At 34.1% G+C, this 26,108-nt stretch overlaps 2 protein-coding genes across 6 annotated transcripts; both read right to left on the reverse strand.

Moving 5' to 3' along the window:
- Positions 1–1,228: 1,228 nt before the first annotated feature.
- On the reverse strand, positions 1,229–2,907 carry LBD4 (LOB domain-containing protein 4). The gene is made up of 2 exons (XM_059582787.2): positions 2,506–2,907; positions 1,229–1,847 (listed from the first exon to the last, which is right to left on the reverse strand). The coding sequence occupies exons 1-2, from the start codon at positions 2,680–2,682 to the stop codon at positions 1,506–1,508; spliced, it is 519 nt and encodes a 172-aa protein (XP_059438770.1). The 5' UTR covers positions 2,683–2,907; the 3' UTR covers positions 1,229–1,505.
- A 13,368-nt stretch (positions 2,908–16,275) lies between these two features.
- LOC132172558 (uncharacterized) lies at positions 16,276–25,659 on the reverse strand. Of its 5 annotated transcripts, XM_059584077.2 has the most exons (6): positions 25,532–25,657; positions 25,229–25,378; positions 23,706–23,819; positions 22,755–22,857; positions 17,849–18,026; positions 16,276–16,761 (listed from the first exon to the last, which is right to left on the reverse strand). In XM_059584077.2, the coding sequence occupies exons 3-6, from the start codon at positions 23,784–23,786 to the stop codon at positions 16,626–16,628; spliced, it is 498 nt and encodes a 165-aa protein (XP_059440060.2). In that variant the 5' UTR covers positions 23,787–23,819; positions 25,229–25,378; positions 25,532–25,657; the 3' UTR covers positions 16,276–16,625. The 5 variants fall into 5 exon arrangements, with proteins under 5 accessions (XP_059440060.2, XP_059440062.2, XP_059440061.2 ...); XM_059584079.2 differs by having other exon boundaries at positions 23,742–23,819; positions 25,229–25,659; XM_059584078.2 differs by having other exon boundaries at positions 25,217–25,658.
- Between the last annotated feature and the right edge of the window lie 449 nt (positions 25,660–26,108).

The following is a 26,108-nucleotide window of genomic DNA, read 5'->3' on the forward strand; positions in this document are numbered from 1 at the left end:
AGTCCTTTCTTTTTTGTTTTGGAGTCAAAGAATATGAATATGGTGTCAGCTCACACCAATCAATGGCTGAGTTTTTTGAAATTTTTGGCCATGACTTGTCACATTCTTTCCAAAGCATTCGTGTACACTTTCAAGGTCCATGTGGGGTTTGAATTCTCATGCTTATTCTTTTCCATGAGAGAGAGATGGAATAGCACAAGTTCTCAAGGAAGTCAATTTGCATAAAAAAGGCATGGTAAGACTTGTGATGCCAACTTACACAAATACATATCAATTTGTAATGTAGGGGACGGACTTACACAAATACATACATAGATGCATATGGTATTTTTGTATGTGTGTAGTTGTGTGTGTTTATATAAATTAAATATAGGGAAGTTTTAAATTTAATTTTATAGTCAATTGTAAGTTATTATTGCATACAAAAGTTATATGTCTTAAAATAAATTAAACACGATTTATAGGGTTAAAAAAGGTACCTTTTAGTGTGAACTCTTTCTCCTAATGAGATCCCTCGAAGCTCCTAGAAACAATAGAGTCGAGCCAAAATAATTGAGCAAACCGAAAGTCACTAATAAAGTGGGGGATTTTCGGTTTTTTCAAGCTAAAAGAAGGGACAAAACTAAAAGAAAATTTTAGAATGAGTGCAAAAATATAATTTTGGGTGGACAAAACTAAAGAAAAAAACAAAAAATATAATTTTAGGAGGACAAATTTCTAAAAAAACTCATATCCCCCCCATCCCCACCCCCCCCCCCCCCCCCTCCCCCCCCCCCCCCCCCCCTTCTTATTGTGCCCTTGATAGTATCTAAATTTGTAATTAATTTCAACTTTCAAGAGTAAGGGCATGGGTGTGCGTTTAATACTTAAAAAATCTGTTTGGAGAAAAAAATACTCATTTGATAAAAAAATTGAAAGTGTTTTTAAGTGTTTAAAAAAACTCAAAAATAGCCAAAATATTTTTGGCAAAAGCTTAAAAATAAAATTTTTGTCAAAAAAAAGCTTTTTAACTTACAAACTTTATTTCTCGAACACAATCTCAAACATGCATTAAATTAATTAATGGAATCCTTTTGTTTTGTTTCTAGGTGATTCAAAGTTTAACCGAGGAGTTTAGGATTATATCAATGAAAATAAAGGAAGAAAAAGTTGATTCTAACAGTTGACATGTTATGGTTTGGTTTAGGCAATCCAACACCCACAAAAATAAAAGCCCACAAGTAGATGCCGCCCATTGATCACTTAAAATACATGGACAATCCATGCACAAAGTCTCATTACAAGTCCCGCAATCTACTATATATATATATATATATATATAAATTGTATTTACAACATACATATATAAATTTTAATGATAAAGATCGAAGCGGGCGAATGGCCTCCGCCACTGCTCTTATAACGACCACTGCCACCGTCACCGCCACCACCACGAGAAGAAATGCATAATAGGGATATCAAGTGAAAATAAAAATAAATAAATAAAAAAAATAAAAACATAATTACTAACATGACCACATTGACTCTCCCAAGGTGGGCTGGTCCACCACCATATCCAAGTCAAAAATGGGCTTGGCATGTGAAGAGCCCATGGGCCGGGATGAGGGGGAGCCGCTGCTACTGGGGCTGCCAGGGCGGACCCAGTGGTTGGGGAATGATGCGGTGTGCCTCACTCGCAGGTGCACCACCTCAGCCTGAGCCAGCGCCAATTGTGTCTGGAGGGCATCAATCTGTTGCTGTAGAGAAGAGATGGCCCCCACGCACCCATACACCGGGTCCCGCACCCTTGCATTTGCCTCATAAACCATGCTACTCACTGCATCGCCTCGCTGGTGCGCTGGCAATTCCTGTCAACTCAAACCCATCAAAATTTCGTCTGCCTATATCTGAAAGATGGACGGCCCCCTCCCCTTGACATTTTTCCCTTTTTTTTTTTTCTTTTTTTTTTTTAACAGAGGAAAAAAAGGAGACTTATATCAAATGGGTTTGGATATTTTAGTAAAGTAGCACACATGGTCCACACTATCTTTAAAAAATTGGAAAAAAGAGCATTACTTACAAAAAAAGAAAATTACTGACTAATATCAATTTAAGAGAGAGAGAGAGAAAGAAATTATACTAAGGTCTTATCAACAACTTTAATTCCTCTTTTGTGGGCGCCACAATAAGCTTTTTTTCTTTTTTATATTATATAGCATGGGTTATTTAATTGATATATTATTTATATAATGTAATTCTATTCTCTCTCTCTCTCTCTCTCTCTCTCTATATGTGTGTGTTGTACTAAATAAACCCATTTGATATAAATGGGTTAATTCATACAAATTTGTGAAGAAATAATGGTAATTAAAAGGGTATATTTTATTTTAATTAAAGAAAATCCAAATAATTAAGAATTAGTCTTACTCTAGAGTTGGTCTTTTGCTGTAAAAGGAATGATTTAAGGCAAAAAAAAAAAAAAATCGTTATTTATTGATTTATTTGAAAGATAAGAAGAAAGCGAACCTGTAACATTTTGTTGACATTGCTGGCACCAAAGACCTTGTGCACGTTAGCAAACTTCTGGGGTTCATCAGCTGGAAAATAAGGAGCAAAAACACAGTCCTCAGCACATCTCCTCCTCAGAAGCTTGCATGCTGCGCATGGTGAAGGAGCACCTTGTTTCCTGCCACTCTCCTTCATTCCGCCACGTGTCCCTTTCTAGGGCTAACAATAGTCAATCTATCCCCCTCCCAGGACAACTTACCCTTACCCCTTGATCAGTTTCTTTTTTTTTTTGTAGGGTACTTTGTCTGAAACCAAAAGACAAAAGGCCCTATATATATTCAGAAATAAAAAAGAAGGAAGACAAAATGGGCTATATGAATCCAAGACAAAGCAACAAAAGAGAGAGAGAGAGAGAGAGAGAGAGAGTGGTGGAGAAAAGAGAGAGGAGGCGTGAAGGGGCGAGGTGATGAGCAATATATAAACAAGACGAGAGAGGCATGAGTACATCTGAGATGGGGCCCATCATAGAACTCTTTAGATTTTGGTCGACCAAAAACATCTCCCATGACATCGACACATTTGGCGCCATTTTTTTGTTTTGTCTTCAGTAAAACACTAATGCTATCTACTTTATTATTTTTTTTATTACATATTTTATTATGTTAATTTGCACAATGGCCAATTAGTAGTGGGACATGAGTGTCGTATTTACTATTTAGAGTACATACTACATTTTTATTTTACAATTATTTCATAATATTAAGTTATTAGCCACCACCAATATTAGATTAGTTATTGTTAAAAAAAAAAACAAAAACAAAACAATGGTTAATGGACGACCGCCTCGCATTAGCATTGTAGGATAAAAATATGATATATAGTATTACTTAGCCTTGCTCTAAGAGTAATACTTGAAATCACACGTTTATTTTATCGCTATTTCACTGATGTAACAATGTTAATGGTTAATTAAGACTACCACTCAGTGCCCACATCAATATTTTAAGATAAAAATATGATATGTAGCATTAATACTAAGTGTTACTCTTAGAGTAATGCTTAGAACCACACTTTTATTCTATCACTATTATACCTTATTGACTTAGCTAGTCGTGTTGATGATCAGTTGGTAGATTAGCCATTGTAAAAAAAATAATAACAATAATAATAATAATTAAAAAAATTGAAGAGCTAATTGACACTACTACATCAAGAAGATAAGATGATAATAAACTAAAATTTTAGTTTTCAGCATGACTCTTTGTTTTATAATATTATTGGTTTTTCTTTTTCTTTTTCCTATTCTAATTGAAAAAAAAAAAAAAGGGGTGATAGAAGCAGATCTTTTCCATTTTTTATCCTAATGGAAGAGAGAGTAATTAAGAATCCTATAAGAATACTATCAAACACAAAGTGGATAGCAATCCATTTAACTAACTAGAAAATAATGGTGATCATAGTCTCATAGATCATATTATATTATATGGTTGTACAAACAAGAATAATAGAGAATAGGAGATTAGAAAGTAAAACGATGAGTTTGATTTACCTAGGAAAACAGAGGCAGTAGGGAAGTAAAATTGAAACTGGATAAGTACCCCTTGTTGGTGGGACCTCCTCTACATGTCACCAAATCGTGTTTTGTTTATGTGATTTATGTCAATGGGATAGGCAATATATGTATATATACACTCTACTCTACTCTATATTTTATAAATTGAATTTTATATTATAAAAGTTATAATGTTGGGGGATATATATATATATATATTTTTTTAAAAAAAGTTACATATAGTTGTGGATCCAATGTATGAACAGAAGCACTCGTCCTTTTGTGGGGCCGTGAGTATGTGATGGTTTCAGGCAAATGGACCAACCAATCTTGCCCGACGTGTATCTCATTCGGTGTGTTTCGACTAATACTCCTCAAATTGACTCACTATCAGCCTAATTAGCTTATTTATTTAGGATTGTGTTTGTGAGCTTAACTGAACGTGTTTAATGTTTTATACTTTCGGTCTAGTACGTTCAATGTGTTTAATATTGTTTTTGGTCTTAATTTGTAATATTTATCTTTTTAACACTTTGATGTTACCGAAATACTGAATGGATATTTATTTATGTTATTTTTTAATGTTTTAGTTTAAAACTTTGGTGATTAATTTTTTGTTGCACATTAATTAATTTACTTGTTTTTAAGTGAGTTCTTTTGCTGCATAATATATATATATATATGCTCTTTTCTTAAATGCCCTCCTATGTTTGTATTTGGTCCAAATGGAAATGGAGTGACACGTCGCGCTTCATTTACATCCCTAGGTGCATCTGTATTTTACCAAAGAATTTATAATTAAGCATTCTTTCTTCCTCTTTTCTCCCTAAACACTATGAAACTATGGGAATTTGAAGGACAGGAGGAATGCCAATTGCCAAATTAGAGTTGAAAATCAAAAGGTTACCAAATATATTTTTGTTTTTTTTTATTTTTTTTTGGCCTTAGCCTTTAGGGACCACAACTGTGGTGGCACTAGCTGCAGCGTAGGAAGCGTAGGGTTAATTTGAATAAAATATATATTGAGGATGAGGAAGCATGTTCACGTGCAAATGCACATGTGCAACGTCATCTAATCTCAACTTGTTTGCTAAAAATTAAGAGGGGGGTAGTTGGAGTTGGATCCAAACAGTAACGACCCTCTGAAACCAAGTAACCAAAAAAAAAAGTCGGCAGGCTCTTTTATATATATATATATAGTGTGTGTGTGTGTTCAAGTTCAATGAACACTAATGGCATGCATGTTATTGTCACAAAATGTAAAAATAAGAATATTAATTTTAAGCATCGTATATCGAGGGTACGTGGACTTATTTCGCCAAATTAATCTTTAATCTCTTTGCCTTGCCTCTTTTTATTTATGCTATTTTGCTTATTAATACATTACAAAAATTTGATCATAAGTAGTACTGTCGACCTCGATCATTAGCATTGACATGTGGATGCAATTGATCAATAGCATTGACTATGGTACTTTTAGCCGCGACAATTATCATTTTTTTTTTTTAGTGATAATACTTACAAAAAAATGAAGTTAGGGTAATTTATGTTGTGAATGCACTTGTAAGTGTTGAATTCCGCATTGAGAAAATATAAAGAAAACAAGTACTTAATATAAGTGGACATAAGTCCATTAGCTTAGGCTTTTTGACTAAAAAATAATTTATAGTTTATTTTGGACTCAAGGTAGGCCAAAATAACAGTTTAGCCGGTGTCCTAAAATGATATGAAAAATCTTAGTTGTCATTTTTTGAAGTAAAAAATTAATAATAACACCTACGTATCACATTTTTATTAGGTATGACGTAACAAAGTAACAAATTTTGTTAAATTACTTAATAGAAATTGATTTTAATTAAGGAGCAAACTGTTATTTTGGCCTACCTTGATAATTTAAGCTAACCACATGGATTAATTTTACATTTATCCCTTACTTTAATCAAGGAAGAAACCGTAAATTTTTATTTGGAGAGATTAAAGTATAAATGATGAGTCAAATTTGTTTTTGATAGAAAGTAAGCCTGCAGATTTTTAAGCCTAAAACTATATATATATAATTTTTTTTATTAAGCTAAATAAGGTAATTAGGCTCATAGTGAATTTTTTCAAAAAGAGTAGTTGGAGATACAGAAATAGTGTGAGGTATTTAGCTAACCTAATTAAAACTGCTCACAGTAATAGAGATGCATGCGGATGCGGTGGTGAATGGGAAGATGGATGTTAGAAATTAGAATAATGAAAACAGGAGTCAAACTATGGCGGTTGCTCCATCATTATGCTTCACCAATTAACACTACTCATTACTTTAGAGCATATATATCTCCCACTATATATATCTCTATCTCCTCAAACAAACAAACAAACCAACCAACCAACAAACAAACCACCACCCTCATCATCATCATTCTCTAACCACTCCCAAATTATTTAATTAATATAACACCATGCATCAAGTAATTGTCAACCCTCTAATTTATTCTTTTTCTTTCTCCATCTCATCAATATCTCTCATGCAACCCTTAAAACTAATACTCAATTAATTATATTTTAAATATTTTTATTTCTTTGCCCGCACTATCAAAAAGAGGAAACATTATCCTTTCTAATTAGTTATAGTAAATGAGTGTTTTTGTTTCTTCACTTTTTAAGTGGACAAAAATATCTCTTAATTAGAACTAACTGAATATTCTTCAGTTCAAATGAAATTGAGAAAATCTTAATTTTAAAAACAGTAGTTCATGTTTTAACGCTTGTGGTGTGGTGCTAATCTATATTTAATATAATAGTAGTTAATTACTTTTGTAAAAGTTAAGAACAAAAAAGACGATTTCCACCCTCGCATAGATTCTACTACCCCCCTTCCTCAACTTCGATCAGAATCCACCGCAATCATCAACTAATTCATCAAAACTTCACTATATTTATTTTTCATGCCTTGCCTACGACTACAATTTATATATATATATATATATATATATATAGTAGTAAAATAATTTCTATTATTTGAAAGAATATTTAAATGGTAGAGACAAATGAAAAGGAAAGGTATTGGGTATTGAAGTGTAGCCGAATAAAAAACAAGAAAGTAATTTGCTCCTAAATCTACTAGAAGTGGTCTAAGAAGTCTAAAATCTTTTTGAATGGAGTGTCGTGCGTCATAAAAGTAAAGCTGCTTTTGAAAATTCCCTTCATATCAGGAATTTGGTGTATAATCTCCATTGGCATTACGTACACGTAGGCGTGCACACATACAAACTTTGGTTTAATTAACTACTTAATTACTAGTAGCAAAGTGTATGCTAAAGTCATGTTATATCCAACATTGAGTCTGGTAGAAGTTATTAGGTAAAAGTTCAATTTAGTCCTTAGGATCTACTTGCTTCGATGACGTAAGAGGCTTTACATTATAACATTTTTTTCGACATTTGGCTCATACATAGGGAAAATCAATGAAGATGGAAAATAGCCAACAATTTCCCTCAAAAACTATGGTGGCATGGATTCATCAACCTAGCTATTGCCAAATTAATTAATAGTATGTTACGTTAAACCAATTAATGAATGCCACGTGGCTCTCGATTATTTGACATTTTATGTGCTAATTGTATTTACCACGTGGAACAATTACTTTAATGTGGTAAATGGGTATGACCTTATCAAAGTTGATGAAGGACGTCCCATCACGGTTTATCCCATGCATGATGTGTAACCACCAAGTGAAAAAAAAAAATTGGTCAAGACTTCTAACTACTCAAAGTTTATTCCACAATAAGAATGCAATTATCTCCCAACCACCCAACATCTTGAAGGCAATATTTGATTATGGTTAGAATTTGTAAAGATTTTTCGAATTCTATTAAAAAAAAAAAAAAAAACAGCATAGATTATTTGTTCAAAAGCTTTATAAAAATGACATAAATTTTCTCCAAATCAGTCTCAAGGAAATATTCGCCAATCTATTTAAAATAATGTCAAGTGTCTATAAACATTTAAAACGAATATTAAATTCTTAAGGTTATTAATAGCAGTTTTACTAACTTAGACCAACGTTTTAAATGTTTATAAATACTTAACACTATTTTAAATGGGTTTGAGGATATTTTTTCCTAACTGATTTAGAGGAAAATTCTGTCCAAATCATGCAAATGAATAATAAGCAAATTAAAGCTCATGGGGTCTCCCTATGTACTTATTATTTCAAGTGTGGAAAAAAACAAGGAAAAAAGATTTGAGTAATTGTTGTTTCTAGAAGTGGCTATCTCTTTCTTCTTCTTCTTCTTCTTTTTTTTTTTTTTTTTTTTTTTTCCTACTAATTTTAGCTGAATTTTAAAAAGACTGTAAGGCAAAAGGAAAAAAAAGAGGGGGGGGGGGGGGGGGGAAGAAAATTGGAAATGTCTAAACCACCAACTTATATATTGTGTAAGTGTGTGTCTGGTTATTAAAAAGTAGGCTAAACTAAACGATTCAAAGATTGGGGCACATTAATTAGTAAACCATTCACATGTAAATAGATCCAGTGATAAGTTATAAGCATGTTTAATTAGACTCTGGATACAAATTCTATCCATTAGAAGAAAAATATATATATAAAAATTAAATTATTAAAGGAGAAACTTTACTTAACTCATCTGAATTTTTTGAAATTACCTCTCCCAAAATTCAAAAACTCTCAATTTATGATATTAAACTTTTAATTTTTTTCAATATCCCCTCTCCATTAAATATTGTCAAAATTCTTAGTATTGACAATATTTAACCGAAAATTCAAATGGATGGGAGACATTGTATAAAATTAAAAGTTTAAATACCTTAAATTGATAGTTATTGAACTTCATAACGAAGTTTTTTCATTAATAAAAAATAAAATCATGGCTAAATTGATTTTTTTTTTTTTTTTTTTTTTAAAAAAAGCATAATTTATATAAGTTGATTAAAAAGTTAGTTATTGTGTTGATGAGAGGAAACGTCAAAGTCCACATGCAAGGACCATGGAAGAGAAGGCATTGGAGAAATGGATGAAACGGAATTGGGCAGGTGGTGAGTTAGGTAAAGCAATCATTTTTTTCACGTAGAATTAAATAAACTACTCGCCGTTTAAAGACAACTTAATTAGGTGCTTCCAGTCAAAATAGTGGAAATAAAGCAAAGGCCATGATTATCCCTCCAAATTGTACGGCGATATGATAGCCGTTGGATAGTCAACCTGCAAAGGACACACTTTCGACCGTTGGGACGAAAAGGGCATCTCTTTCGGTTGGTAAAGGAGCGAGGCAACAACAAGAAGAAGTTCACAGTTCACAGTTTTGGAAAATATCACCCAAAAAAAAAAAAAAAAAAAAAGGGCATGAAATTCAAAGCAAAGTGGTCCCATTTGAGAGGAAATTCATATCAACCTTTTTGTCCCGAAAACACCTTCCACTATATCAAATGCTTTATATAAAATGATTTTATATATATCTAATTAAAAACGATAGAAACTAGAAAAAGCTAGCCAACTATGATTATTTTATTTTAGCGTAATTATAGTAGTACATACTTGCTGGGAGTTGTTCACGAAGGACTTCGAAGACGCAGAACTGCAAACGCTCCTTCAAGACCAATTGAATCATAACTTAACTCAGTCCTACCAAAATATCAGTGAAACCTAAGGTAACTAACACTAATTAAGAGCGATTTATTCTCGTTCCAAACATGAAACTCATTCACTAGTTTCGGCCCTGATTCAAAGTGTAAAATAATTTTACTTATTTATTATGCATTACTTCTCCGAGGAGAAAGGAGGACGAGTTAGGCTTTTAGTGTTTGGATATATGCCTTGAACCCCATCTAAATAGTAAATATATACATATAAAAAAGTCCACGATTTGTGTGTTATGGTCAGGAGAAAAAGGGGATCAAAGGGTCCCAAAAGTCTTCATATAAACAAGTAGGCAATGATTTTGATTTCTTTCGAGCGGTGGCTCAACCTGTTTTTATGGCCTAACTCACGTGGCATATCTACTTTTACAAATCTATATATTCAAAATTTTGGTCTAATCTAGGAAAAACCCAATTCGGGTAGGGGGCATGTGTTCTCACTGCAGACACAATCACGATTTTTCTTATTATTAAAATGGTCCAAGTATGAATGAGAGGTTAAAATTTAGAGTTCAAAATATATATACTTTTTTTTAGTAAATGTTGTTAGGGCCGAAATCAAATGATTATTTCGGTTTATAAAAGTGTCATAATTAAGTAGTATTTGTCGTAAACCTAAATATCGACTTGCAACTTTCTATCCATTTTTTTAATGGAGGTCCACATCAAAAATACAATACTTGTCGTAGATGAGTTTATAATATATTTTTATTTTTATTATTGTTTTTTTTTTCACAAACTTTTTTTAAAACAAAAATGTAAAAAGAAAACAAAATAAATTAAAAAAAAAAAAAAATTATGTTGTGCAAAATGGGGTGGCCGAAACCACCTCTAGGCCGAACAAGGGTGGCTCGGTCACCTCCATTGGCCAATCCTAAAACAATTTTTTTTTTTTTTTTGAGAATTGACATTTTGGGAGGTCTGAATCATTCTCAAAGGCCATAGGGGTGGTTTGGCCACCCTCATTTGACCAACCATAGATTTTTTTTTTTTTTTAGGCGTTTCGGGGGTGGCCAAACCACCCCAAAGGGCCAGCCCCACCCTAAATGTAATATCCCGGAATAATTAATCACTTTTTAATGAATAAAATAGAATACATCTTTTATATAAATTCCAAATATTTCAATAAGCATAACTCATTTTAAAATATTAATAAAAATGTTTTTATATTATTATTTAATAAAAGCTTGTCATACACAAATGTTTGAAGTTCTCTTGGAATAATTGAGAAAGAACGTTCGAAGATTCAAATAATCATTCGTACGCATAACAATTTTTGAATAAGAATGAATTTTTTCTTGACCTTTTATGCATAGAACCTCTATAAATAGGCCTAGGATAAACCCTAGACCTCCCCATTTGATTTCCAGCCCACCTTATACTAAATTTCATCCAAAATGTAATAATGTTTATAAGATATCAAAACAAAAATTAGCACTACGCCCGAGATAAATAAAGCATATCGAGAGTTCTATTTCTAAGCATGTGAAAGCCCTAATCATGCCATTGGTACACTAATCTCTTCTTAAAATCCTAATTACCCATTTCTAATTACCGTCAAACATTCGGTCAACAAAGGTCGAATGTTCCTCAACAATGATCAAACATTCGGTGGGTGACAGAATACATGAAAGACTCAAAACCTTCTACCAATTACGTATCAAATCTTAATCAATGCCTCTATTAGCCTAATAAAAATGTATTAAACCATAACAACGTAATAAAGCATGAAAAACATAGACAAATTTATAACTTTTTATAAAACCATTTACTTTGTGAGTGATAAATTATAGATTTATCATAGCATGTTAAAACTCGTGCTTCGCATTGTTATTAACAAGGTCAGTGTATAAATAACAAGAGAAACAAGTTTGAGGCTCAAGACATACCTTAATGAAGATAGAATTAGACCAAAATCACCTTCATTTCTCTCTCTAGGATCTTTCTCTCTCAAGGCTTGGGGTGTTGGGATGCAACTAGTGAAGAATATGGACTGAAGGGTGTGGATTACTATTTATAGGCGTGGGGAATGGATAAGATCGACCAAGGTGGTTAATAATGTAAAACTCTCTTCAGACAGAAGTCGAACGTTAGCCTAGGGTTAGCCTCGAACATTCCAAGGAAATGTCAACGCTCAGCTTAGGGTTTCTCTCGAGCATTTCAAGTACATGTCGAACATTCAGCTTAGGGTTGAAAATGATGAAAATGTCAAATTTTAATTTTGAAAAAATAGGTCTATAGCACCCATTGGGTTCCTTTTAAATTATGAGGGTTAGTTGTTATAAGGCGCAATTGACAATTAATTATATTTATTTTATTATCTTATTAAAATTTTGGGGTATTATAGTTTAACAGTAGGGTTTTTGTAGATAACCATATTGGTGAATTCAAGGTGAGTGTTGAGGACTTTCTTACGATTGAGGTGAGTGAATCTCACATGGATACTATTATCTATTTGGCATTCTTTTTAACATACTATGTTGATATGTACGAAATGAATAACTTTTATGTGCATGAACTATACTTATATAAGAACATGTTAACTCTTTTTTTTTTTTGTGTGTGTATGAGATTTGATGAATTCGTGTAACTATTTTATCAGGCATGTATATAAAAGAAAATTTAGATAAGTCACATAGTATGACATGACCTTGTGTCATGGACTACTATTACAGGGGCAAGGCCTTACAGTCATCCAATTTATTTTATGTTTTGCATTGGATCCAAGAGTCCAACTAAGTGACTAGCGCAACCCATATATGTATGGTGTTCACAATCATACGGCATTGCTAGTAGCGTGAGTCATTCGAGGTCTAACCCAGTTAGGCTATTTTATGATGACTGCTAGTTTGTGCTGTAATGCCTTAAGAAAAATTAACAGGTAATTGATTCCACGAGGTGTCACCCTATCCTCATTCAGATGAAAAATGGAAACACAGAGGGACATTGAAATCTCAATAGAGAGAATGCCACAGATCAAGTTCACTTATGACAACAAACAAAATAGCCACTAATCATACCACAAAGTTAATCGCCATAGTTAAACTAAAACATCAAGTCAAGTGTCACTTAATCATAAAACATCGAGGTCTAGTTTTAAAAAGATAAACTAAGAAAATTATATCCATCATGTCAAGGCACATATCACCATTGTTGTCCCACATTTTTATTTATTATTTTTTTTTTCTACACTCAAAAGTCTAGCTCCTCAAAGATAATCATGTCTATATCCACCATAAGGACATATCGTCTCATGGGGTTCACCATCTAGCTCATTATCTAAACAACAAGTGTTTTACAGATGAAAAGATACAAGTCTAAGTTTACAACTTAGTGAGTAGTACTATGCACATGAAATAAGCGTTATTTATGCAGTGAACTCAGTTGTTTGGTAAAAGTTTACAACCACCAGCATTAATAAGGTAAGATTTTTTAGTTTCACAATAATATGACATATTGTTGCAATATAGACATAATATATGATAATTAAGAGAAAAATGTTATAGTTCAACTTCATATGATCTATCAAAACCCTTAACCCCTTTGTAGTAGGGTTGGAAGTGTCCTGACTCTTGAGGGACCTGTAGTAGAGTATCGGTACCTTGAATACTGCTGCATACTGTCTTTGTTAGTGGTTTGACTGAATTTAAACCTCAGATGATCCACTCCACTAACGAAGCCATAGTTCGGGCCCCATCCATTAATGGTGTGCCGGTCACCTATAAAGCTATTAGATCCAAGGACAAGCATTAAAAATAAATATTTTTGACCATCAAGTCAGCCCATATAATAGTAAGCTTGTGGCCTTTATCTTGCACACTACGATATAACATATCATACAATGCAATTGTCCATAGTTCTTTTACATGCATACATTTACAAAACTTATATATTTATCATTTTGTTAATCACCACTCATTTTTACAAAAACAGAGCTTACATTATTGGGTAAACTTCATTAAAGACTCCCGAATTTTCACATGTTTTGAAATACCCCCCTAAACTTCAAAATCTCTCAATTTAGTCTCCTGAACTTTCAATTGCTCTCAATTTGGACTCCTTGTCAATTTTAGCCATTAAAAATACAAAAAAAAGACCAAAATATCCCTGATTTTTGTTTTTTTTGTTTTAAATAAAAAAACGTTTTGAAAGTTGAAATTTTATACAAAAGTCAGGAGTATAAACGTCATGTAACGTTTAAAATCTAACGGAGGTGTCCAAATTGAGAGCAATTGAAAGTTCAGGGAACTAAATTGAGAGATTTTGAAGTTTAGGGGGGTTTATCAAATTAGGTGAAAGTTCAGGGGTCTTTAGTGAAGTTTTCCCCATTATTCTAAAATGCATTTCATATAAGTTGTAAGCATACACATTTAATACATAAAAATAATCATGCTACAAAGAACTTTTAAATAACAAGTATCCATATGAATACAAAGATAATACAAGCTGGATAGAAAACAAGTAGTTCGATGAAAGAGTAGTAAGATTCTTAGTTTTTCAGCTTTACATTTGTGATTTACTTTAGTTTTAGTAAAGATAGGGTATTAAATTGCTGCCTTCCTCCTACTATCTTTTTCTTTAATCAAGGTTAAAGAACAAAAGTGATGTCATCTAATTTTCTCCATTGCTTAAAAAAAAATAATTAGTGAAGTAATGTCATCAAGATTTTCTCTTGATTACAGTTATAGGATCTTGCCTGGACCTTGACATGAAGAATATGATAATCAAAGATTATATATGACACTGACTTTTCTTAACTTTTGTTTGGCCAATTATGACCCTGACCTTCAAACTTATTAGTCGTACTAACACCATCTAAGGAATTTTACAAAAGCGAAGATTATGATTGGTCGGCTGGGACATCCCATGTTTTGTGATCTCATGGAGGACATAATGTTTTTTGAATAAAAAAAAAAAAAAAAAACATCATTGGGAGTGAGTGAGTGCCTTGATGTTTAAGCAAAATCTATCCACTAATTAAAAGTGCTACGATTATATGTGTATTATTTAACCGACAGCATGTTATAATCTTTTTGTCAAGTTTATGATACGATAAGATTCTGCATGTCTTGTACACCCAACTTTTCACACATTGTCGACCAACACTTCAACTTTTTTTTTTTTTTTCCTTAAATGATTAAGAAAGCCAATGAAACTGTCCCAATGGCATTGTCATGAGTCAAGATGGTATTATCTTGACTACTCATAGCTTGTAGACGGCAGCAGCCGGCAACTAATGCGCCGTAAGTGCAAGTTTAAGAGCAAAAGAAGAGTATTTGCATAGTGAGGACGACATGTTGTGTTAAAATATAAATTAATTATTTATTATAAGCTTAAGTTTTTGAGATAAATTTAATCATTATTCTTCCTTAAATCTTTTTGAACTACACACTTTAATATTGTGCTCTTTCTTGGGAGGTTACAAAGCATGGTTACTATGTTCATAATGGCATGATGAATTTGACTTTGGAGGGATTTCTATTGCTTAGTGGACTTCTTCTTTCAAAAGAAATCCCATAAGAGTGTCTCTCTCTCTCTCTCTCTCTCCAAAACAACATTCACCCTAATAGAAATAGGGAGTTTCTTTGAAAGGTGTAATTATTTATTGGAGTGGGAAGCAAATGGGTTTTATAACAAAATGGGACATCTCAAGTGCTCAAGAGCACGAGAGGTTTATTTATTTATTTATTTTTTGTAATACCCTATTAGATGGATGAAGTGACATCTCTTACAAAAAGCTATTTGTTGAACATGAGGGCCCAGAATTAACTTTATTGCCATGCGGTCCTTGGAACAAACAAACAAAGCATGGCCAACAAACAAAATCATGTTCGTGTGTCACACAAGATTGCAGAAATGACTTAACACATCCTCAAAACACTTTTTATTCTTGCCCTCTTTCATTGCAATCCATCTTCTCCCATCATGCTCTTTCATTCACTTCATCAACCCCATTAAAAGCAGCACCAAAATATCAACATAGAGATACAGTTTTATGCCCTAACATGTACAAAAAGAAAGAAGCTAACAGAGCTTCACTACTCTGTTTACAATTCAATTTAGGAGATGAGATATTTGCTGAATTTTTATCTTCCAATGGGTCAATCTAAATCCATATCATAGAAACCAAAAACAGAGTATACAACTGTTTTTGGGCAGAACAATCCCACTAGTTGTCTAATACAAGTTAAAACTTAATGTGCATAAGATCTATCTGTCCAAATAAGTGGTTGAACAGTTCAAAATTTATTTAAGCAAATACATTTCATATACTCTCTCATAATGTGTTATCCCAAACAATTTGGACAGCAAATTACTAGTGATCAAATTTGGTAAAATCCTGGTGATTCTTGGGATCCAGTGTTCTTCAACAAAAAATTATATTGGTTTGCCAAAACTTGGAATAGCATAACAGCTAATAATTAGCATTTCTGTCGTACTGAAGTTTCTGGTGATGGTGATCTGCCTCCTGATTTCAATTTTGGAAATGATGGTTTCACTAATACACTCTAATATTTCTATAAGCTTACAATGTATGTTTTTGATGACTGAATTTAGCCTCAAGAGGCTTACAACTATGAAATCAGACACTGAAAAAATAAAAAACCATGGGGTTGAATAATTTTTATCAAACACTTTCTCATATCCATGTTAGACATGCATCTTTCTAATGATATAGGAAAATCTGTTATACAACCTCCAAAAAAATATGAATGCAACATTTAAGAAGATCATTCTAATTTCACCTAAGATTTTTTCCCATAATTTCCACGACGAACAAAAAGTAATGGATCCATCTTCACTCAAAGAATGGACTTGTGTAAGATTTGCTAATCAGTTTGATCAAACCAATGTTTTGTGACTTTGCACAGTTTAATAGGTTTAAGGGAAGCTTAATCTTTTCTTCAAAATGCCTCTTGGTTGTGTTGAGAATTGGTAATTCATCTCCTCAGTGTACACCCCGAGCTGAGCCTTTCTTCTTTACTTGATCAGCTTTCGTGATACTCTGGAGTTGACTAATTCCTCTGACCTTTCTTTTTTTTGGTAAGAAATTCCTCTTATTAGGGGCCACACCTTTGCGCTGTCTTCAAACACAAACAATTAAATACAATAAGTACCAAATAGCAACATTTATATGCAAAAGAAAGGAAACAATAAAACAAAAACAAAAACAAAACCAATAACCAAACAAACTATACAACACCCAAGAACCAGTACATAACAAGAAATTGATGATCTGTCAGCAAATTTATGTTGTTTTGCATTGGTAAATCTTGCATGTGTCTAAAACCAATATGTGTGCAACATGGATTAAGGTTTAATACCTTTGTAGTGGGGGGAAAGAGAGAGAGGGGTTGTCAAAGCTGGGTTGGGCAGTGGTAAAACTAGCCTCTATTTTGACTAATTGAATCTTGATGCCTGCTGAAATACACTATTCAAATCACTAATCAAATGAAAATGAAGAGTCCTGGAATCAGCATTTCCACCATTGGTTTAAATAATATAGATCCCCAAACAAATCCAGCCTTAGAGACCGAGTCACCAAGTGATAACATCTTTTCAAGGAAAATCAACTAACAAAACCAAATTCAGTGCAAACCGCTGATTTCAGTGTCTTCTCCATTATGTTTTTTATATACATGAAGATATCATTTATTGCACGACTGCTCCCAAAACCGAAGCAGTTTGGGCCAAGTCAACTCAATTAAACTCTTAATCCCAATTAATTAAGGTTGGCTTCATATACATGTATCCATACATTCCTAAGGCCATAATTTCCTTCATCTCACTGTTTATCATATCTTTCTGTACTACTTTTACATATTCCTCTATTCTCACTCCTTTCAACTAAATCTCAGTTGGTCTGCACGAGAAAGAATATGCTCAATTTACAGCACAAGTAACTGTGATTCAGTTTGTCAGCCAAGGTAGTAAAGGTACATCAATTGACATAAAAAATGTATTATTATTTGAAAAAAGAAAACAAATATATCAAGTCGTTTCGTACAACCATATCATCTATGACTCTAAAAGTAGAAGAAACATCTTAGAAGCTAAAATGCCAAGGCATCCTTATGAGAGTAATTAGTCAGAAAAATTATAGTGTACCTCAGAAACATCATGTGATGACCCAAAATAAAGTAATAATCAAGCCATTGAACTTCGACTCACCTTTTTGCCAGACTCTTTACGGAGTTAGGGTCAATACATGCCTTTAACTCCTCGATGCTCATAATTTTCTCAACATTACATTTCAATAAATTGCAACAATCCATAAATGCAGCACTCCCGTCAGGAGCAAGTGATAAATTCTTGACCTTTTCTTTGAGACATTCCATTAAAATGAACCCTGCACAAGCAGTCAGCGAAGCTATTAGTCATACAAATTATAAACCACAATAGATATTGAGAATCAAATTCAGACGTCCAGAAATTGACCAGAAGTTTGAGCAACAAAAAATTCTCTTTCAGTTACAAGACCTGAAGTAATAAATCAATTATAAACATTTAAAACATCAAACATTCCTAATGAATTAAAGATCAAACTAAAGCCACATAGATTCAAAGCATTCCCAGGTCTAATTTATTATTTGCAGCTTTCAATTCATTCACTTTGCATCTTCTTGCCCAAAGAATGACATTTGAGTCAGCTCAAAAAAGTTCAAAGAAATAGTAACTCCATGATCTTTGCAAAATAAACTCCACGGCGTTCTTCTGACACATAGATATAGGGGGCTTCTCTTGCATACTTCTTGTGTATTAGGGTTGTACCGCTTTGCACTTTTCTAATGAGATTGCATTACTTAAAATAAATTTAAAAAAAATAATAATCTTATAAGACAAATGTTACAAAGGCTTTGGCTCTTCACCCACAAATCCTGATTATGAGCAGAATCTTGAGAAAGATAGATAATTAGATTATTCCTTATGCACTGAAATCACAAATTTCAATCATAAACATGACCATTCAACATCATAGCCACAATCAAATTAGGGAAGGCATCTTTCTGTAACCCTAGAACTATGTCCATTGTGTCAGGCAATTGAGATGTCTGAGGAGAATTGTCTATGATAGTTATTTAAAATTTTTAGTTGCTTTAGTTAAGTCTTATATGCGTTGAACTAGAACTGCATAGAATTTTAAGTCGCATTTTAAACTAGGAAGGCTTTTTCCTGTTAGAGCTCAGCTTGCTTTTCTTCAACATTGTTTTCTTGTTACTTTATAATAATATACTCCCTGCGTGGATAAAATTTTACAAATCAGAATGCAATCTAATGAAACAAGACTCTTCCCAAGTGCCCTAAGATGGGCTAAGAAATGTAAGTTCAAATTTCAAAGAACCTATTCAAGGTGGTATGGGAAGTAAAATAGATGAATTCTTACAACTTTTGGAATTTTGACCCACTTTAGTACAACTCAGAAAGGAAAATACATCATCTATTTGTGGGATGGAGGGAATAAGATATAGAGTTCAAGTCAAAAATCCTTGAATCAAACAAGAGGGGAATAAATCCACCACTACAAAGAGAAACCCAAGAAACCATTAGGAAAATTATACACGAACTGTGCCTTTTGTTTGTTTGTGTGTGAATGTGTATCTATGTAGGTATATTTGTATGTTCTGCTGTGTGGCTAGAGAAGCTATGCCACCAAATGCCTTCCGGCGAAGGGAGCAAATCTCCCTTTCCATGCTGGCCCACTGGTGGCTTGTTGTTGGACATTTTGGGTGGCACTCCTCTACCATCAATGGGTAACATGCGAGTGAAAGCTGTTGACAGTTGGACCCATGCGAAGCTGTTAGGCAGGGCGGGGTTGACATATGGGGTAACTTCAACGCAGGGGTGTCTGCAGTCCTGGGTACTCAGGGGCATAGCACGCCAGACCCTTTGTTCAGCAAGGAAGTCCTCGCAAAAACAGTTGTAGTTGTACCACCTCAAGTACAGAAGGACAACATTCGAGGATGCAACGCTTTAGTAACCGGTCCATGTAATTCACGTTGAAGCTAGAGACGTGGCAATATGAGAGAATGATTCAGGTATCATCAATGTTTCCCTCAACGTTCAGAATGAAGGAGATAGAAATTCTATACATTTTCTCACGATTTCAACCTTTAAACAGGCTGCAATGTCGGTTTGACTGTAACTCACTCGATCAAGCAACTCCATTTCAGCCATAAGTTGAGTGACACTTTCAAGCATGCTTCTTGGTCGACTGAGACATCCTGACTGGCATTAAATGTGAGTCCATTCAAGTTTCAATGCGAGTTAAATTGGTTCGGTCAATCAAACACCTTTTGGTCGATCGACCATTTATATTTTGTCAAACTTTTTTTTTTTTTTAATAAAAACAAAAACCTTATTTCCCAAAAAAAAAAAAAAAATCCCAAGTCTTTTAATAAAATAAGACAAAACTTCAAGGAAGGGGATAAGTCCAAAAAGGCCATTTGATCAATTCTAACTAGAGTAGAATTAGAAAGTTATAAATTTATCTTAAGTTTGTTGTTCAGGTCCTAGCAGCACAACTAAGAGGTAAGTTGAATTCCTTACCTTTTCTAAAAGTGTTTTACATTACATGTTTATTCAAATATCATGAATGCTTCATATATAATTTGTATATGCGATATTCTTCTTATGATTTACATGAAACATAGTATTACATAAAAGATTTTTAAACTTAAAAAATGATTTGGGACAAACTTACAATTTTTAGAAAGTTTCCAAATAAGGAAATTTTCCATTTAAGATGTTTGAAAGAAGAGAAAACCCTTCTTCACATTGCCCTAGGACTTATAAGAGAGGAGAAAAATTTTCAATGGTAAGATATGTGTATAGATGAGAGTAGGGCTATGCAAAATAACCGCCTACCGCTTGCCGGCCGAGTACCGACCGATGCCTAAAGACACCGCTTAACCGATGGCCAGGAGGCGGTAGACTTTTTCTATTTCCGACATACTCAGTTCGGTAGGCAGAATAACATTTTCTAACCGAACCGACTTTACCGAACAACTTTTTCATTTCTTTGCTTACCGACATTACCGAACCGACATTACCGACTGTCACCTTCACCATGTTGGTAACAGAAAATAAAGTTGGCAGAATAAGTCAGTGAAAATTCCGACTTTACCAACCATGGCGGTGTGAAATGCGAAAATCTCATTTTCGTAACCGAATTATCTAACCAGCCCCCTAGATGAGAGACATATATTTAGCTACGAGATCCGAGAAGATGGCACGGTATCAGAGGCAAGATGGAAGTGCAATCCACCGAAGGACGTTATAGAAGGTGTGGTCCATCACCATTGCCAAGCTAAGGGCACCCAAAAGTTCATCAACTTGCCCAGTGGGCATATCCGTGGCCACAGATTGTTGCCATGATCCCAAAGGTTGGATCGTGCAACCCTAGCATACGGAACGTAACACTATGCATAAAATAAGTTCAGTTTTAAATAAGAAAATTATAGAAGCTACTTCCTCAAGGAAATTGTGATTTCAAAGATCTTTTATTTTTTAAGCAAAGGAATTTTAACCCAACTGTTTTTATTTCGTTGAGAATGTAACTTACTGAGCCTTCCCCGCTCACCGTTTTCGTGGTTTCGTTTTAGTTAAGGGCAATACAACCTAGGAGGCCGGGATAAGAATCGAGGAAATAATTAGTAATGTATGTCATGTTCCTTTTATTATATTAAATGAGCGCCTTGGGTAAAAAAGAATGATTTTAAATTCTATTATTTATGTCAAAAAGTTTTGACCGTACGTTTCCACAAAAGTTTCCAGATCAATGAATGATTTTTATTATCATGTATTTAATTAGTTTACTTTAGTTTGCTGATTGCCTTTTGTACCTTTGCACCTCTATGAAGCTAACTTAACAAACCGAGCCTTAACAGGCCAAGGTGTTACAGTTTGGGCTAGGTTTAGTTTTGGCCCAGCCCATCTGAGCCTTTCATGGCCTCAACTTATTAGCACTGATCTTGTGGGTTGCCAAGGTTGTAGGCATGCAAAGGTTAGCAATCAGTTGAGTGGTTGAGACTGAGCACCGGGTCGCCAATCTGGTGGATGGGCAATGGTAGCTCGTGAGAGGTGGCTAATACAATGGTTGGGTGAGGTGCGGAAGAGAGAGATGACCGATCTGGAACAGTGGCACTAGCCTGTTTGGAGGAGCACAAAAGGTGCAACGGAGAGGGAATGTGTCTGAGTGTGGGTTAGGCTGAGGGCTAAAGTGAGTACGTGGTGGGAAAATGAGAAGAGAGAAATATGAAGAGTATAAAACAGGGGTGGGGTGAGTCATGTCGATATTGCTCAAAATTCTGACAACCATCACTGGCCCAAACCCCATGGCCTTTGGCTATTTTCAATCCCATATCCGATCATCACCTAGGACTGAGAAACTAATCAATATCATGCTAACTTTCAATCGAGTTAGCTGAGCGTTTGGCAATTTTCTCTTCTGTAATTTCAAGATAAACATAAATAGTTTGGTGCTCTTTCTTCGACAACTTGCTTGCAAAGACATATAAACAATACCAAATAAACACAATTTTGGAACATCTCCAAATTAAAAATTTCCCACAACTCAACCATCTCTTCAAACTGTTATGAGGGAAGAAATTCAATTTCGCAAAATTCAATAAAAAAAGATATGAATTAAAAGCTCTTTTACTCTAACTCAACTCAGTCAAATATGTATACAGGAAATTTGGAATTGAAAAATACCAAACAAAAGTAGGATTGTTGATAGACTCTAAATTTGAAAACTCAAGCTAGAAGCAAAAAAGGAAAATAAAAGCGAGGGAGATTAGAAGGGCAAGTAGGATTATCCACTGTACCATGCAATATGGTTGACAGCCAAAACTAAGAGACAAATTTTCAACACCTAACACTTTAAAACTGAGTATTGCCACCATAGCATAGTATCTACAATTTATATAGCAATATTTCACAAAATATTGCAGAAATCAACTCAAACTATTCACCATAACAAAGTAAAAATAGACTAATCATAACAAATTCATTCCTGACTATGGTAATACATGACAATTAAGAATAAATAGAAGCATAAGATCAACTGAGAAAATACCAAGAGCTCGAAGCATCTTCAGATCAAAATTTTCAGCTAGATTGCAATGGCCACTTGCTTTTGCATGTTGGAGGAGCAGCAGCTTTAAACTTATCAGCATATCCTGTCAAATTAAATACTTCAATTGTCATTGTTAAAAGCAAGAGCATATAGAATCATAAAGCAATGCCAATGGCAAAAAGGATTTTACTTCTTGTACATCATATGGCATGTAGAAGTAGAGTCCTAAGAAAGTGAGCTGTACCAAGTTATAATTGCAATGGAACAGTTTTTAATGCTGAAAGTTTGTTGAAAAGAGGAAGCATATATTAGTACTTCAAATCAACTGGATTCATGAAATCTCTAGCAAGTTTGAAGTTCATAGTACAACCATAATACATTCCAAGCAAAGGCCCGGCACATAAACAGAGGTCGTCGATTAAAGTTTAAGGAGTTCCACGTAATAGAAATTGTGGATCGGCATTCATGTTGACTATTAATCTGCAATCAATCTACATTTACAAATATGCTACTGTGTATACACATTAACATATATGCTACAGAATATAAAAGAGAGTAAAATCTTCAGTAATTTTTTATCTTAAATTACCAAGTACATTTGCATCACCAATTATAATTATCATGATTCTCACTAAAAATCAAAATTTTCTCCATCACAAGCTATTCAAAATATGTAGTTTAAACCCTGCATGAAGTAAGAACTCGTCGGAATGCTTAACTTAAGCGTACCTTTTTTTCATGTTTTCTGTTAACTAATCAAATCTGAGAACCTTTATGAATGCTAAGCATTGCATTTCAATGAATTTGAATTTGGAGCACACACCTTACAAGCACTAATAACACTTTCAATGAATATGAGAGAAGGTAATAATATAAAGACGCTGATACACAAACTATCAATCTTATACAAAAGAGGAACAATTGGGTTGGCAACTTTGACCAAATACTTACAAGCTCTGAATCTGAAAGGGAACAAAGCCAACTCACATCTTCAAGGCTATTTCTCCCCAGAACTTTTTCTACCTCCTCCATTCCAGTAATCAAACTCTTCTGACTATCAAAACTCTGCCAAATTTTACACCAAAAAACTCATATAAATCCACCACTTGCATGAAAAAATGAGTGAAGCCCCCCACCATAATCCACCAAACTGAAACAACATAACAATATACGAAACAAGTCCGGGAGAAAATACAAGAAAGAACACAGTCTGCGAATATTCAGAACCTTTATCGCATATATTACATAAAGAATCAGCTTCAAAAACAAAGTGTTACAACAGAATCCATAAAGAGCTTAAACGAATTCATAACAATCTCATAAACCCTAAACCCTAGAACAGAACATATAACAGACTCCATATCTGTTAAGAACCCCCTATTTTATATTATTAACGAATTATTCTCTTCCTTACTATGTTAGGATTTCTCCTCCTACAAGGATTAGGGTTATTAATTCGTATCCCTACTAAGATTAGGTTTAATTTCTACTCTATAAAAAGCAATGTAAATGCCTTTAGGCTAATCATCCAATAACAATTTCAATCAATTGCTATAAGCAAATTGTGGAAGTTAGACCCCCTCGAAGAGGTCATATCTTTCTCTGTTTTTCTTTGGTTTTTCTCTGATTTTAGTTGATAAGAACTACGGTTCTTACCATCTGGTATAGAGCAGTCCTCTCTTGGGCAATTTTGATGTGCCGTGTGTGTAGGGGTGTAAACGAGCCGAGCTTGGGCAAGCTTAGGCTGTCCAAGCTCGGCTCGTTTATTTTTGAGTTAGGCTCGAGCTCGAAAGGAAAACGAAAAGCTCACCTTAACCCATCTCTTATAACATCTTTTTTTTTGTTTAATCAATCTCTTATAACATCATCAGCATCCATTAATGTTTAATTAAAACTTTAACAATAAAGAAGGGAAACTGCAAATAAAACTCAAAACTGCTGAATTAACACAGCTTATGCAGCTGTAATACAACAAAACTTCATGAACTGTGCCAATTTTGAATATGGACATCTTTGTTCAAGTCCAAGCCCTTATCTTTGTTCAGCAATCACAACCGAAACCATCAATAAACAACAAGGTCTTCATATTTCACGACAAGAGCTGATATTACCAAGATTACAACTAAGAATACCAGAAAGTTGGCAAGCAGAAAAGCCATTCATCTAGTCATCCAAAAAAGAAAAATCATTGTTCATCGAAAACTAGCCAGGATGTCGTCCATTTTTGACAAATAATTATTCCTTTGGGAGGTACTTTCATTCTCCTTGGATTATCAAAAACATTCTTAAAATCATAGCATTATCATGCTCCTTTTTAATGATAAAAAATTAAACCTGAACTTCCATTGTGTTTTTTATTTTTTATTTAAAAAAAAAACCACCCGTGTAGCAAAACCCCAAACCACCCACCACCCAAGAAGAAACGGAGAAAAAAATAACCCAAAAAGAAAAGAAAAACCCACAAATCTTATCACCTCCTCCGCCTCCGATCCGCGGCGTACTGCGAGTCTGCGAGAGTGAAACGACCTCCGAGAGCCGCGTGGACAGCGGGGTTGGCAGCGGCAAGTTCCTGGAAACCGGGCACGAGCCGTTCAGCTTCAGCCAGGCGTCAAGGTGTGTGGTTGCTGCGGTGAAATAAATTAAAAAATAAATTAAAAAAATGGTTTTAAGGAAGAGGACGAGAGAGAAGAGAAACCAAAAGGGGAATTCTGTTTGAGGCTTGAGGAGATGATTTTTTTTTTTTTTTTTTGCAAACCCCAGATGTTGCTTCACTACACCTCAATTCGGCTTGACAAGAGGAAAAAAAAATGGGCTTGAAGGAAGAAGGAAGAGGACGAGACAAAGAAGAGAAAAAAAATAGGAATTCGCTTGAGAAGAACGACGACTGACGACTGAGTAGTGGTCATGATTTTTTTGTTTTTCAAATTGTTAAACCCTACACGTGACGAATTGTGGTCCATTGATCTGAAGTGAGGGTAAAACTGGAAAAAAAAAATTAAAAATAGCACATGCAAGTGACATTACCGTTGACGGTTAGATTTAACCCCTTTGAGTGACGTAATAGGGAAAAGTGTTATAAGTTGGTAGTTTGATGAGGTCAAGTGTCATAGTTAATAGTTCATAGGAGAAAGTGTCAAGGCCCTTTAATTCATGGGGACAAAATGTAATTACCCCAAAGAATTAAGAACCCTAATTTTCGCAATGCAAGAAGATAAACCAAAAAAAACTTAAGGAAAAGCTTATCTTTGATGGATAACACGAAACAAGTAGTAGAGCAGAGACTATAATGGGAAGCCTTGAACCAAAACCACATAGTCGCACACAGGAGAGAGAACGAGATAGAGGGCAAGAGCG

The sequence above is a fragment of the Corylus avellana genome, chromosome 1, assembly GCF_965113065.1.
Source record: "Corylus avellana chromosome 1, dhCorAvel1.hap1.2, whole genome shotgun sequence".
NCBI lineage: Eukaryota > Viridiplantae > Streptophyta > Magnoliopsida > Fagales > Betulaceae > Corylus > Corylus avellana.